The 13,358-nt window shown below is 45.4% G+C and overlaps 1 protein-coding gene across 1 annotated transcript; it reads left to right on the top strand.

Moving 5' to 3' along the window:
• Positions 1-6,841: 6,841 nt before the first annotated feature.
• LOC109885157 (homeobox protein GBX-2) lies at positions 6,842-10,620 on the top strand. The gene is made up of 2 exons (XM_031817535.1): positions 6,842-7,867; positions 9,243-10,620. The coding sequence occupies exons 1-2, from the start codon at positions 7,351-7,353 to the stop codon at positions 9,752-9,754; spliced, it is 1,029 nt and encodes a 342-aa protein (XP_031673395.1). The 5' UTR covers positions 6,842-7,350; the 3' UTR covers positions 9,755-10,620.
• The last annotated feature ends 2,738 nt before the right edge of the window (positions 10,621-13,358 follow it).

Below are 13,358 nucleotides of genomic sequence, written 5' to 3' on the forward strand. Positions count from 1 at the left end.
GGGGACAGACTTATTAAAGGTAAATCAATTGGATTCGTTTAAGTTTTAATAATCAAAAATCCTATGGCAACTCTGAGTGTTCATAGATTTTGGATTGGGGGGGGGGGACGTGAATGGAAACTCCTATGGCAACTCTGAGTGTTCATAGATTTTGGATTGGGGGGGGGGACGTGAATCAAAAATCCTATGGCAACTCTGAGTGTTCATAGATTTTGGATTGGGGGGGGGGGGACGTGAATCAAAAATCCTATGGCAACTCTGAGTGTTCATAGATTTTGGATTGGGGGGGGGGACGTGAATGGAAAATCCTATGGCAACTCTGAATGTTCATAGATTTTGGATTGGGGGGGGGGACGTGAATGGAAACTCAATCTGAGAGGTGAGTTCGGTGCTTTTCCATACTTTTTTCAGTCCTAGTAATGGAGTCTAATCGAAAAGTAAGGCAAACAACGAGATGTGTGTTTTCACAAAGAAATCTGAACTGAGCAGAATAAATTACAGCTGACATTTAGATCTTTCTGAAAAGGTTGAGCCCGACCGAGACACTCCAACTAAATAATGTTGAATGGTCGAACGCTGGAGGCAACATTTTCAAATCCAATTTTTCTCCTTCTAACTCCCTCCAACTGCAGCCTTCAGTCAAAACATCTTTGTAATTGCTTCACCCACCACACCCCCTCCACTTAAATCCACATATCAGTATAGGCTCACGGCGAATGCTCCATTTGATAACAGATAAATGCTAGGGTAGGGGCCATTCTTGGCATCGTTGTGATTAATACACTGTTTGATTGTATCCCAGTTCAGTGCAGAAGTATTATTTTGTTCTATTCGTTGTGGAAGTGGTAGTAGTCTGATGTTATTGTTCTAAGTCCTAGCAGTAAGCAGCTCCTTAACACGCCTCAGCTTCATTTAGTCTGCAGTTATACTCCCCTGTCCCCAGTATAATGGATGATGGTGATCACTAGCATGCAGGAAAGGTTTAATTAAATCATATTCCAATCATAATCCATGTTGTTAATTAAACTGGATAATTTATAAGTATAAAAGAGGGATATTTAGTAGCTGTTCTGCAGCGGTGGCACTGCAGTGTATTAGTGAGAGCGCACGCACACACAAACACGGTGTACACACACACGGTCACACACACGGTACACACAAACACACACACACAGTGACACACACACTTCTATCTCCCTCTCCTCTCCTTCCCTCCCCCCGTCTCCCCCCTTTACAACCCTTTACTATTGATGTCCCCACATGATTGATAATGAGACAGTGACTGCTGTACTATTGTCTAATGGCTGTGCAATTAAATTCCCTTGTAAATGACCCATGCCTCATTTCATCCTAATCTATGGAATTTTGATTGAATTTGTCAGCCCTAATTGAAAAATACTGCTATTTAATGTCTGCATTGCAGTTGTGGATCAGGCAGCCTTTAATGAGATGGTGTCCTTATGACCCTGGAGGGAGAAAGGGGTGGGAGTAGATGAGAGCTGGGGGTGAGGGGTCGGAGCTGGAGCCGAGGATTGGGGGAATTGGTGTAGTGGGGAGCCTGGGCTGGGGGGTTAGGGCTGGGTGGACCCTGGGCTGGGGGGTTGGTGTAGGGGGAGCCTGGGCTACAGGGTTGGAGTAGGGGGAGCCTGGGCTGGGAGGTTGGGGTAGGGGGAGCCTGGGCTGGGGGGTTGGAGTAGGGGGAGCCTGGGCTGGGGGGTTGGGGTAGGGGGGAGCCTGGGCTGGGAGGTTGGGGTAGGGGGAGCCTGGGCTGGGGGGTTGGGGTAGGGGGGAGCCTGGGCTGGGAGGTTGGGGTAGGGGGAGCCTGGGCTGGGGGGTTGGGGTAGGGGGGAGCCTGGGCTACATGGTTGGAGTGGGGGTAGCCTGGGCTGGGGGGTTGGGGCTGGGGGGACCCTGGGCTGGGGGGTTGGGGCTGGGGGGACCCTGGGCTGTGGGGTTGGGGTAGGGTGGACCCTGGGCTGGGGGGTTGGTGTAGGGGGAGCCTGGGCTACAGGGTTGGAGTAGGGGGAGCCTGGGCTGGGAGGTTGGGGTAGGGGGAAGCCTGGGCTGGGAGGTTGGGGTAGGGGGAGCCTGGGCTGGGGGGCTGGGGTAGGGGGGAGCCTGGGCTGGGAGGTTGGGGTAGGGGGAGCCTGGGCTGGGGGGTTGGGGTAGGGGGAGCCTGGGCTGGGAGGTTGGGGTAGGGGGAGCCTGGGCTGGGAGGTTGGGGTAGGGGGAGCCTGGGCTGGGGGGTTGGGGTAGGGGGAGCCTGGGCTGGGGGGTTGGGGTAGGGGGAGCCTGGGCTGGGGGGTTGGGGTAGGGTGGAGCCTGGGCTACATGGTTGGAGTGGGGGTAGCCTGGGCTGGGGGGTTGGGGCTGGGGGGACCCTGGGCTGGGGGGTTGGAGCTGGGGGGACCCTGGGCTGGGGGGTTGGGGTAGGGAGGAACCTGGACTGGGGGGGTTGTGGCTGGGGGACCCTGGGCTGGGGGAATGGGGCTTGGGGGAGCCTGGGCTGGGGGATTGGGGCTGGGGGGACCCTGGGCTGGGGCGTTGGGGCTGGGGGGAACCTGAGCTGGGGGGACCCTGGGCTGGGGAGTTAGGGCTGGGGGGAACCTGGGCTGGGGGGTTGGGGCTGGGGCTGGAGGGAGCCTGGGCTCCCACACATTCCCTTGGATTGGCTCAAGGAGTGGATCTGGATTTAGGCGGGTTTAGCGGTTAGGGGGGAGCACCCACCCCCCCAATATTAACTGACAGCTCACCTAATAGTAAAGTATGGTGGCGCTATGAGAGGCTGCCTTTTACACAGCAGTGACTTGAGTTATTCATATGAGGGACATTTATTGGTCATCATGAACATCAATAGGCACTGTGGCTACTGACTCGTATCAAGACTGTTATTCAAATGCACAAACAATATCTGGATAGGAAGCTAGCAGCAGTGAATGAACTATGGCAGCGACAAGAGACGGGACCATACGAAGGTCTCACATCAAGCAGAGGTTTGTCCATGCATGTTATTAACCTGGTACATTATACAGTCACTAAACATCACAAATCACTCACAGTGCTCTCATTCTACTAGATGGATCAAAGCTTACCAAAATGTATATGCACTTACAACTGTAAGTGGCTTTGGATAAAAGCCTCTGCTAAATGGCATATGTATTATTATACATGTATTATAAAGCTTAGCCAGCCGGAGTTGCTGGGGTTTGTTCAGTCAGGGCAATATTAACCAACGTTCCGATAGAAATACATTACTGTAGAGCCGATACAGTATGATTCTCTCTAATGGAGAATAAGGACTCACGGCAGCTCTATACATGACATTTCTATCAGCAACGTCCTTTCAGCCTTCTAAACATATTCTCCTGATGTTGATTCAACTAATTTAATTCCAGCTGTATCAACACACTAGAGGTTGTGAGTACACTCTAAGAAAACAACAAGCGCTATCAATCTAAAAGGGTTCTTCAGCTGTCCCCATAAGATAACCATTTGAAGAACTATTTTTGGTTCCAGGTAGAGACCATTTGGGTTCCATGTAGAACCCTTTCCACAGACGGTTCTACCTGGAACCAAGAAGGGTGTCATGGAAGGCTCTCCATCTAGTCATCTCTCCATTTCCTCTCCATCTACCCTCCATTTCTCAATCTGCCCTCCATCTCTCCATCTCTCGCATCTCTCCATCTCTTGCATCTCTCCATCTACCCTCCATCTCTCCATCTACATTGCATCTCTCCATATCTTGCATCTCTCCATCTACCCTCCAGCTCTCCAGCTAGTCATCTCTCCATCTACCCTCCATTTCTCCATCTACCCTCCAGCTCTCCATCTAACCCTCCAGCTTTCCATCTAACCTACATCTCTCCATCTACCCATCTATCCTCAGCTCCATCTCTCCATCTACTCTCCATCTACCCTCCAGCTCTCCTAATCCATCTCTCCATCTACCCTCCATCTCCATCTTTCTCTCCATCTACCTTCCATCTAACCATCTCTCCATCTACCCTTATTTTCTTAATCTAGCCTCCATCTAACCATCTCTCCATCAACCCTCCATCTCTCCATCACTCCATCTACCCTCCATCTCTCCTGCATCTAACTTCCATCTACCCTCCATCATTCCATCTACCCTCACCTAACTTCCATCTCCTCATCTACCCTCCATGTCTCCATCTACCCTCCATCTCTCCTCCATCTCTCAAACTACCCTCCATCTCCCCATCTAACCTCCATCTCCTCATCATCTCTCCATCTACCCTCAATCTTTCCATCTACCCTCCATCTCTCACCTACCCTCCATTTAACCATCTCTCCATCTACCCTTCATCTCTCCATCAATCCATCTCCCCTCCATCTCATTTCCATCTCCTCTCCATCTTTTCATCCACCCTCCATCTCTCATCTACCCTCCATCTAACTATCTCTCCATCTACCCTCCATCTCTCCATCTAACCATCATCTCTCCATCTACCATCCATGTCTTCATCTACCCTCCAGCTCTCCATCTACCCTCCTTCTCTCCATATACCCTCGATCTCTCCATCTCCCCTCCATCTTTCCATCTTCCTCTCCATCTAGCCATCTACCATCCATCTATCCATTACCCTCCATTTAACCATCTCTCCATCAACCCTCCATCTCCTCTACCCTCCATTTTTCATCTACCCTCCATCTCTCCATCTACCCTCCATCAATCCATCATCTCTCCATCTCTCCATCTACCCTCTGTCTCTCCATCTACTTTCCATCTCTCCATCAATCCTCCCTCTCATCTACCCTCCATCTTTCCATCTACCTTCCATCTCTCCATCAACCCTCCACTTCTCCATCTACCCTCCATCAATCCATCATCTCTCCATCTACCCTCCATCCCTCCATCTAACCTCCATCCACCCTCAATCTCTCCATCTACCCTCCATCCCTCCATCTAACCTCCATCCACCCTCAATCTCTCCATCTACCCGCCATCTCTCCATCTAACTTCCATCTCCTCATCTCCCCTCCATCTACCCTCAATATTTCCATCTACCCTCCATCGCTCCATCTACCCTCCATCTCTCATCTACCCTCATCTAACTTCCATCTCCTCATCTCCCCTCAATATTTCCATCTACCCTCCATCTCTCCATCTACCCTCCATCTCTCATCTACCCTCCATCTATCTTCCATCTCCTCATCTCCATTCCATCTCCCCTCAATATTTCTATATACCCTCCATTTCTCCATCTTCCTCTCCATCTCTCCATCTACCCTCCATCTCTCATCTATCCTCCATCTAACCATCAACCCTCCATCTAACCATCAACCCTCCATCTCTCAATCTTCCTCTCCATCTCTCCATCTACCCTCCATCTCTCCATCTACCCTCCATCTCTCCATCTACCCTCCATCTAACCATCTTTCCATCAACCCTCCATCTAACCATAATTCCATCTACCCTCCATCACTCCATCTCTATATCTAACCTCCATCTCTATATCTACCCTCCATCTCTATATCTAACCTCCATCTCTATATCTACCCTCCATCTCTATATCTACCCTCCATCTCTATATCTAACCTCCATCTCTATATCTAACCTCCATCTCTATATCTAACCTCCATATCTATATCTACCCTCCATCTCTATATCTAACCTACATCTCTAACCTCCATCTCTATATCTAACCTCCATCTCTATATCTACCCTCCATCTCTATATCTACCCTCCATCTCTATATCTAACCTCCATATCTTCATCTCCCCTCCATCTCTATATCTAACCTCCATATCTACCCTCCATCTCTATATCTACCCTCCATCTCTATATCTACCCTCCATCTCTATATCTACACCTCCATCTCTATATCGACCCTCCATCTCTATATCTACCCTCCATCTCTATATCTACCCTCCATCTCTATATCTACCCTCCATCTCTATATCTAACCTCCATATCTACCCTCCATCTCTATATCTACCCTCCATCTCTATATCTAACCTCCATCTCTATATCTACCCTCCATCTCTATATCTAACCTCCATCTCTATATCTAACCTCCATATCTATATCTAACCTCCATATCTTCATCTCCCCTCCCTCGCTCCATCTCCACACCATCTCTCCATCTAACCTCCATCTCCTCTCCAGCTCTCACTTCATCTGAAGGCCCATTGGTAGCCTGGTCAGTAGTGAATGTGGACCTTCACCTGTTTGATCTAAGCTTCCTTTAGGTACAAGAGGACATAATATCAGAGAACAGTCTTTTCTTCATTCTGAAAAGGTGGAACAGGATTTTTTTAAATCAACACACACAAAGCAATAACACATGCATACACACACACACATTCAGTACTAGGGTTGCAAAATTCCGTTAACTTTCAATAGATTCCCTGGTTTTCCAATAATCCTGGTTGGAAGATTCTGAATTTCCTACTTATTTCCTCCAACCCGGACTTCGGGAAAACCAGGGAATTTATTGACAATTCACATAATTTTGCAACCTTATTCAGTACAAATAGTTATTTTTATGTTTTATACATTTAATGTAAGGAAGACAGTTGTAGTCAATATGTGTGCGTGCATATTACATGTGTAGCCTAGCTAATTCCCATTTGCATTATGGTCCCTTAGGATGTGTATAGCCTACGCTTTACAAATCCACATAATTGGCATTTATTTCCTAGACGCAGGCCGAAGCCAGCCCTCACAGGTCTATGTGACGAATGACAGCAAGGCTAGCCCAACAGTTTAACAGCGACCAATGAAATGCGAGAGTGCGATGAGAGGGTGGTCCTTGCGAGTGGAAGAGCCGATCAAACAGAGGGAGCGTAATTTAAACTCCGTGCTTAACATCTGGATGTTGTAGAACGGAGTAGCATCACTCTACTCTCTAGAGTGAGTTAGACAGACGTGCGGAAACCGAGTATCATCAAATATAAGATTGTTGTTGTCAAATGGTCAGAACGTCAGCTACAACTCGAGGATATTGATTGGCACTTGGAATGGGCTTTGGCTCCCGCTATCGGAGCGCAAGGTAAACCAAAAGGGGCCACATGAGTTCTGCTATATTCGGAAACCACCACGGCTCCAAGTTGGCTGCTAATTCTGTTGATCTGGACACATCTCCACTCTCCAGTATCGTGTGTCGACCATCTGCAATGTTGATGGAATGGTTTTATTTAATCGCGAGAAACGAACAAATAATCACTGGATTACCAAAACGTCGACATTTCTAAGGTCGGTTGTCTGTCGAATAACAACGTTGTGAAGTTGGTGACTTCCGAACCCAAGGAAGACTGCAGGTGTCATCGCTCCCTTCCATTTCTCCAGTAACATTTCCTTGATTGACATTCCTTCCATCAGATCATATGAGTGCAGCGTTCAGCCCTTCGTTTATGATGATGCAGCGCCCACTGGGAAGCACCACTGCTTTCAGTATCGACTCTCTGATCGGCGGTCCCCCTCAGCCCAGCCCGGGACACTTCGTCTACACCGGTTACCCCATGTTCATGCCGTACCGGTCAGTGGTGCTCCCACCGCACCCTCCGCCGCCCCCTGCCCTGCCCCAGTCCGCCCTGCAGCAGGGGCTCTCGGCTACCCATCCGCACCACCAGATCCCCAGCCTCCAGAACTCTTTCTGCTCTAGCCTGGCTCAGGGCATGGCGCTCACCTCCACCCTGATGGCCAGCCTGCCTGGAGGGTTCTCGGCTTCACAGCAGCACCAGGAGGCGGCGAGGAAGTTCGGTTCGCAGTCTCTCCACGCCGCCTTCAATAAATCTCAGGACATTCGTTTGGATGGGGATGACGGAAAGACATTTCTAGGAAAGGAGTCCGCGACGCTCCCCTCCTCCTACCACGACTCAGAGCCATTGCAGTCATCCACAGGTACAGTAAACTCTGTTTTGTCTGGACTCTGCTGGACAGGGTGACTATGTTTGGGATGTGTGGCTGTCTTGTGCTTGGACGCACTAACTGTAAGTCACTCTGAACAAGAGCGTCTGCTAAATGACTAAAATGTCACCTAATGTTCTTGGATAAATTAGATATTATTTGTAAGTTGTAAAAGAGAAGTTCAAAGCGAACACTCGTATTTATTAGGCCTATTATAAAAATAAATAAATAAATAAATAATAGTGCACATTTGCGAGGTTCCTTATAAGAAGTAATTCGAACTCTAAACTTTATCTCATTAATTATGCTATTAGGCCTATTAGCTAACGGACCAATATTATCAATAGACCTACGTCATCAATGTACAAAAAAAGGACCCAAGTGCCATTTGAGGATAACGTATAAGTTCTACTCCCTCAGTGTTGGCGTAGGCTATATCCTGTGCATTTCACATCAAATGACAACGATTAAAGTATAGTGATAGAAAGTGGCAGTTGCCCCTGAGTGAAAAATGTCTTCTTTTTTTTTTTAAACAAATTCTTTACATGGACGCTTACATATTTTGTCTTGAGAAGCTTGACGTGATATCCGCATATCAAATACGTTTATTTCAGTCTTTTCAATGAATAGTGCCTGGGGGCAAACTAAATGACTAAATTTGCCTATTTTAATTGAAGGATGGGAAAGCGCCTGCAGTATTTGAATGTCCATAAAACTGTGATCAGAATTCAAAGCCGACCGAGTCATTTATATGAGGGTCTGTATGTATTATGAAAGCCGACCGAGTCATTTATATGAGGGTCTATATGTATTATGACATACATGTAAGAAACACTTTAACTCCGGAAGTGCGTTTAAGATATTGTATAATATAAATCAATTGATTTTGTCTCTAAAATGAATGGAATTATAGTAAGCGCGAGGCCTATTTCATACATGATGTGTCATGATTACAGCCGATAGGCCTAATTCGATAAATATTTACTTAAATATATGTTTACTAAAATAACTTTCACTTCACTTAAATACGTCCAGATACATAATATAATTTGTTCCTAATTTGCTCCATAATATAATAGGCTGTTGTTTTCCTCTAACACAATATGTAAAGTCTACTCGTGGGTTTTTACTCATGGAACGAAATGTTGATACAATACACACAACGTTAGTGATTAATCAAATGTAGAAGAAAAGTTGCTTGTTTTTTTAAAGCAAAATATTTATTTAAAAGTGTAATTGTGGTTATCCATTATATAAACTCATAAACGGTCGCATATCAGTCCATTATAGGTTACACATTGTCATTTACTTTTCTATTTTGAGGTCAATATAACCTAAACTAACCTGTTCTATTTCCTTACCCACACAGCCAGAACCCACGGCAAAGAAGACCCGAAAGAGGACGAATGTAATAGAAGAGATGAGAGCTTCTCAATGGACAGCGATTTAGACTACAGCTCCGACGACAACATGACGGGTAACTCGATGTGTCAGAAAGATGATGGGGAGGGTAACGTGGATGAGGGCGTCCACGGGTCCAACGGCACTGCCAGCACCACGTCTACCGGTAAGAACCGGCGGCGGAGAACGGCGTTCACGAGCGAGCAGCTCTTGGAACTGGAGAAGGAGTTCCATTGTAAGAAGTACCTGTCTTTAACGGAACGCTCTCAGATTGCGCATGCCTTGAAACTCAGCGAAGTTCAAGTCAAGATCTGGTTCCAGAACCGGAGGGCCAAGTGGAAGCGCGTAAAGGCTGGTAACGTCAATTCCAAAACCGGCGAGCCCTCTAGGAACCCTAAAATCGTGGTGCCTATCCCTGTGCACGTCAGCCGGTTTGCAATAAGGAGTCAGCACCAACAGTTAGAGCAAGCCAGACCGTAACATGTCTTTATGTTAAACCGATGGACGAAATACACATTAAGTTAATAACCCGGTTTAAAACAGAAAAACAGCACACACGTTATTTTGGAATTGGACTACTGATAATCACACACCAACTTTATCCTTTGGTGAGTCTTTGTAAATCTTTGTAAGACAGAGGAGAGCAAATGAATTGATGGTACATTGCTTTTCCTCTGCATTACTGCTGAATCGATCCACTGATGGTAAACTGATTAAATACCAAGACAAAAAACTCAAAAATGGTGACATATGTATCACCTTGGTTACGAGTGTAAATACCGAGATGGACCATAACTATAACCACCATGGGACCAAATTGAGGACATTACAACAAGACAACAATACATCCAATTGTACATTTCCGAGATATTGATTAAAAATATAACCTACTTTTACGTCTGTTAGATTTTCTTTGAGGTTTGTGCTGCCGATTCTGAAGGACCTTGCTTGTATTATTGTTGTTTTTGCAGCAGGCGCAAATCAGATCAGAATGAACAGCTTTGTCCCAAAAGGAGCACTTTTATCATTTCTCATTTTATCATCCCCCCCAAACCACATATTGTACACGTAGCCTACAAATATGCTCAGACATCTCAACCATCAATCATCTCCAAAAAGCAAAGAGTGGCCCTGTAAAACCATCCTACTTCTGTTCTCAGTTTGAGTTTGTTTCCATTGTTTCATTCCATGGTTGCTTGAATGATTTTTCTTCATTGTGACTTTTTCAACAGTCAAGGAGCACGCTGCTAATTTATTTAATATTGTGCAAAAAGTAACTAACATTCCATGACTTATTGAGTAAATAATAAAGTGTGCATTAAAGATGAACCATTAGCAATTGTCAACAATTTGTCAGTTTGTTTATTGTCATTCCATTTTTGTGCAATTCTATTTGAATTTGAAATCTTTAGCGAAATTACGCATGCGCGGGTTTACAGGTGCTTTCTTGAGTGCTGGGCTTCGAGTTGATCATGATATTTGATTTCCTTGGTTGATTATTATTTTCACCAATATATCAAATGTTCATTTGGGATTATTCAATTTGTTGTCTGCAAGTGACAAATATTATTTTCACAATCCACTAAGGAAGATAATTGGAAGATAATTGCGTATGTATTTTATCTTTGAATTAAAGGTGATTAACGACACGATTTCGTTTAGATTTAATTTACAACACAATTTATACTATAATTATTAAGACTATTACTTGTAATAACCATGTCATTATACTATTATAATGAATGACTTTCAGAATTATATCATTTTCCTGCACCAACTGTGAGTTGTGCAGATATTGCTGAGGCAGGAGCAACTGTGAGTTGTGCAGATATTGTTGAGGCAGGAGCAACTGTGAGTTGTGCAGATATTGCTGAGGCAGGAGCAACTGTGAGGTTTACAGGTAATGCAGAGGCAGGACCAACTGTGAGGTTTACAGGTAATGCAGAGGCAGGACCAACTGTTTATCTCTCCGACAGTAGAGCCATGCAGTCAGCCAGGGAGGTGACAGTTTTACAGCTCTGCCCCTCTGCTCCAGCCACCCTCTGGAATTAAGGCCAACCTCGTCGCGTATGTTGGAGCAAATCAACCTGATGCATGCCAACAATAAATATGGAAGAAGATCTCGCTCGGCAACGCAATCTCGTGTTATGACAGGGGGTGTGTCCTATCAGCCAGGGTGAATGAAACTCCAAGGTTCCTCCAAGGCTGTGAGGAACACCAATTCCCATCCGAGTGAAACGTCACGAGCACGGCTGTTTAAGAAGGTCGCGGCCTGGTGTCTGCCTTGATTTTCGGCCTCACCTTGCCCCGGGCCCAGAGCGCCTCATTTACCGGGACAAAGAGGTGACGTGTAAGCCTCCCAGCGCGCCAATTGCTTTGCCATTTAATATTTACATCTATTGAGGTGGACAATTTCATAAATGTATTTTGATAAGATTGGCGACTAAAATACAACGCAGGCCTACTTGCAGGACTTTCCCCTTGTGATCTCTAAGGACATCTTGTTGGTCTCTGTCATGTTCCGCACATGAATAGCCTGCGTTAAGCTCCATCTGTCAGCGCTACCACAGTGGGTCTATAGCCTACCCTAAACATATTAAACCGTTTCAAATGTCACTAGGCTAAATTATAAAATAATACATTCTGATAATGTATTTATCGGTGTTATATAAACGAATTTAAAACAATATTGGTTATTATAATTCGCCTTTCTTGGAATAGGTTGGATATTAAATACTCTAGACTACACATTTTAGGACAAATATATTATTTAAATAAACTTTTTTTTAAAAACAATGTTCTTAAAAGCAATTTGTAAAAAAAATGTTTTTAACAAACACATTTGGAGTTAAATAATATTGTCTACTAGACCTACTGTATATAAATGATACAAGTAAAACCCTCTATTCCAATGAGTATTGATTAAGCCCACAAGTGTCCTCAAATAAGACAACCATCATTCTTTCACAGCTAAAGCATCCTCCAAGATGTTGTTGCAGTAGTTTAACGATCGTTCTGTCGTGTAACCCCTCTCCGTCTCTCTGGCAGCATTTAGACAGCGCGCTATTCCCCCCCGGCAACAACAACGCTATTATCGTCACGCGCATCATTTAACCCAGGCAAGCGCCGCACGTCACGCACCTGAACAACATTTTGATGTCAGTCATCGTTTGTAATTCGCACGCCATGATAACGCTGTTATATCTTCAAAATAAACTAGAGGAAATCGGCTTTGGATCCTGACATAAAAACAGGCAATTTAATTGACATGGAATTAATCTTGTATTATGAGGCCTACCGCCTATCCAAATCATAACGTTTACAGTCGCCTCTATTCAACCCACGTAAAATGTATTTTCCCTACTGATTCATCGTTGGAAATTCCCCAAGCACATTTTTTGATTATTAAATTGAAATCCCAACTCGTCATAGTAGCAGAAAGAGTGAATTACTGTGAAACTCAGATTTATTGCGGCAGCTCGCGCTCTGGCTGAGCATCACTGACAGGCCTGGCTACAAGATGAGCTCTCATGACCCGCTCTAGAGGAGTGTGTGTGTGTGTCTGTTGTCTTCTATTCCACACAAACTCGTGCACACCCCGACAGAGATCCACTCAGGCATTTGATTACTGGATACTTACCACAAAATATGTCCATTACACAATCACTCAAATACAGATTTGCTAGATTAGAATGTATTGAAAGAACACACACTGAGCAATTTGTGTAGCCTACTTGAGGAGGATGTTTGACAGAGAAAGCGATATGAGTATCGAGGTGAGAGGGAGAGATCTGACAATTGCCCCGCTAACTCTAATGAATTTTTTTGCAAATTGTAATCAAGCCGGGCCGTCGCGGTTGGCTGATAAATGAGGCCCAGGGGGATTGGTTGGGACCTCCGCTTTTCACTCTAGCATGTCCCCCCTGCACTAAATTAACAGCAACTTGTCGAAGCTTCAAATGAACCCCCAATGATTAATTCTGATGGAAAGCGAGCCATGAGACTCGCGTGACCTAATAGGCTCTGGCTTGAGAATGCTGCTACTGGAAATGAATACTCTATAAACCCCACATACACCAAGCTA

Source organism: Oncorhynchus kisutch, unplaced genomic scaffold (assembly GCF_002021735.2).
Source record: "Oncorhynchus kisutch isolate 150728-3 unplaced genomic scaffold, Okis_V2 scaffold1055, whole genome shotgun sequence".
Taxonomy (NCBI): domain Eukaryota; kingdom Metazoa; phylum Chordata; class Actinopteri; order Salmoniformes; family Salmonidae; genus Oncorhynchus; species Oncorhynchus kisutch.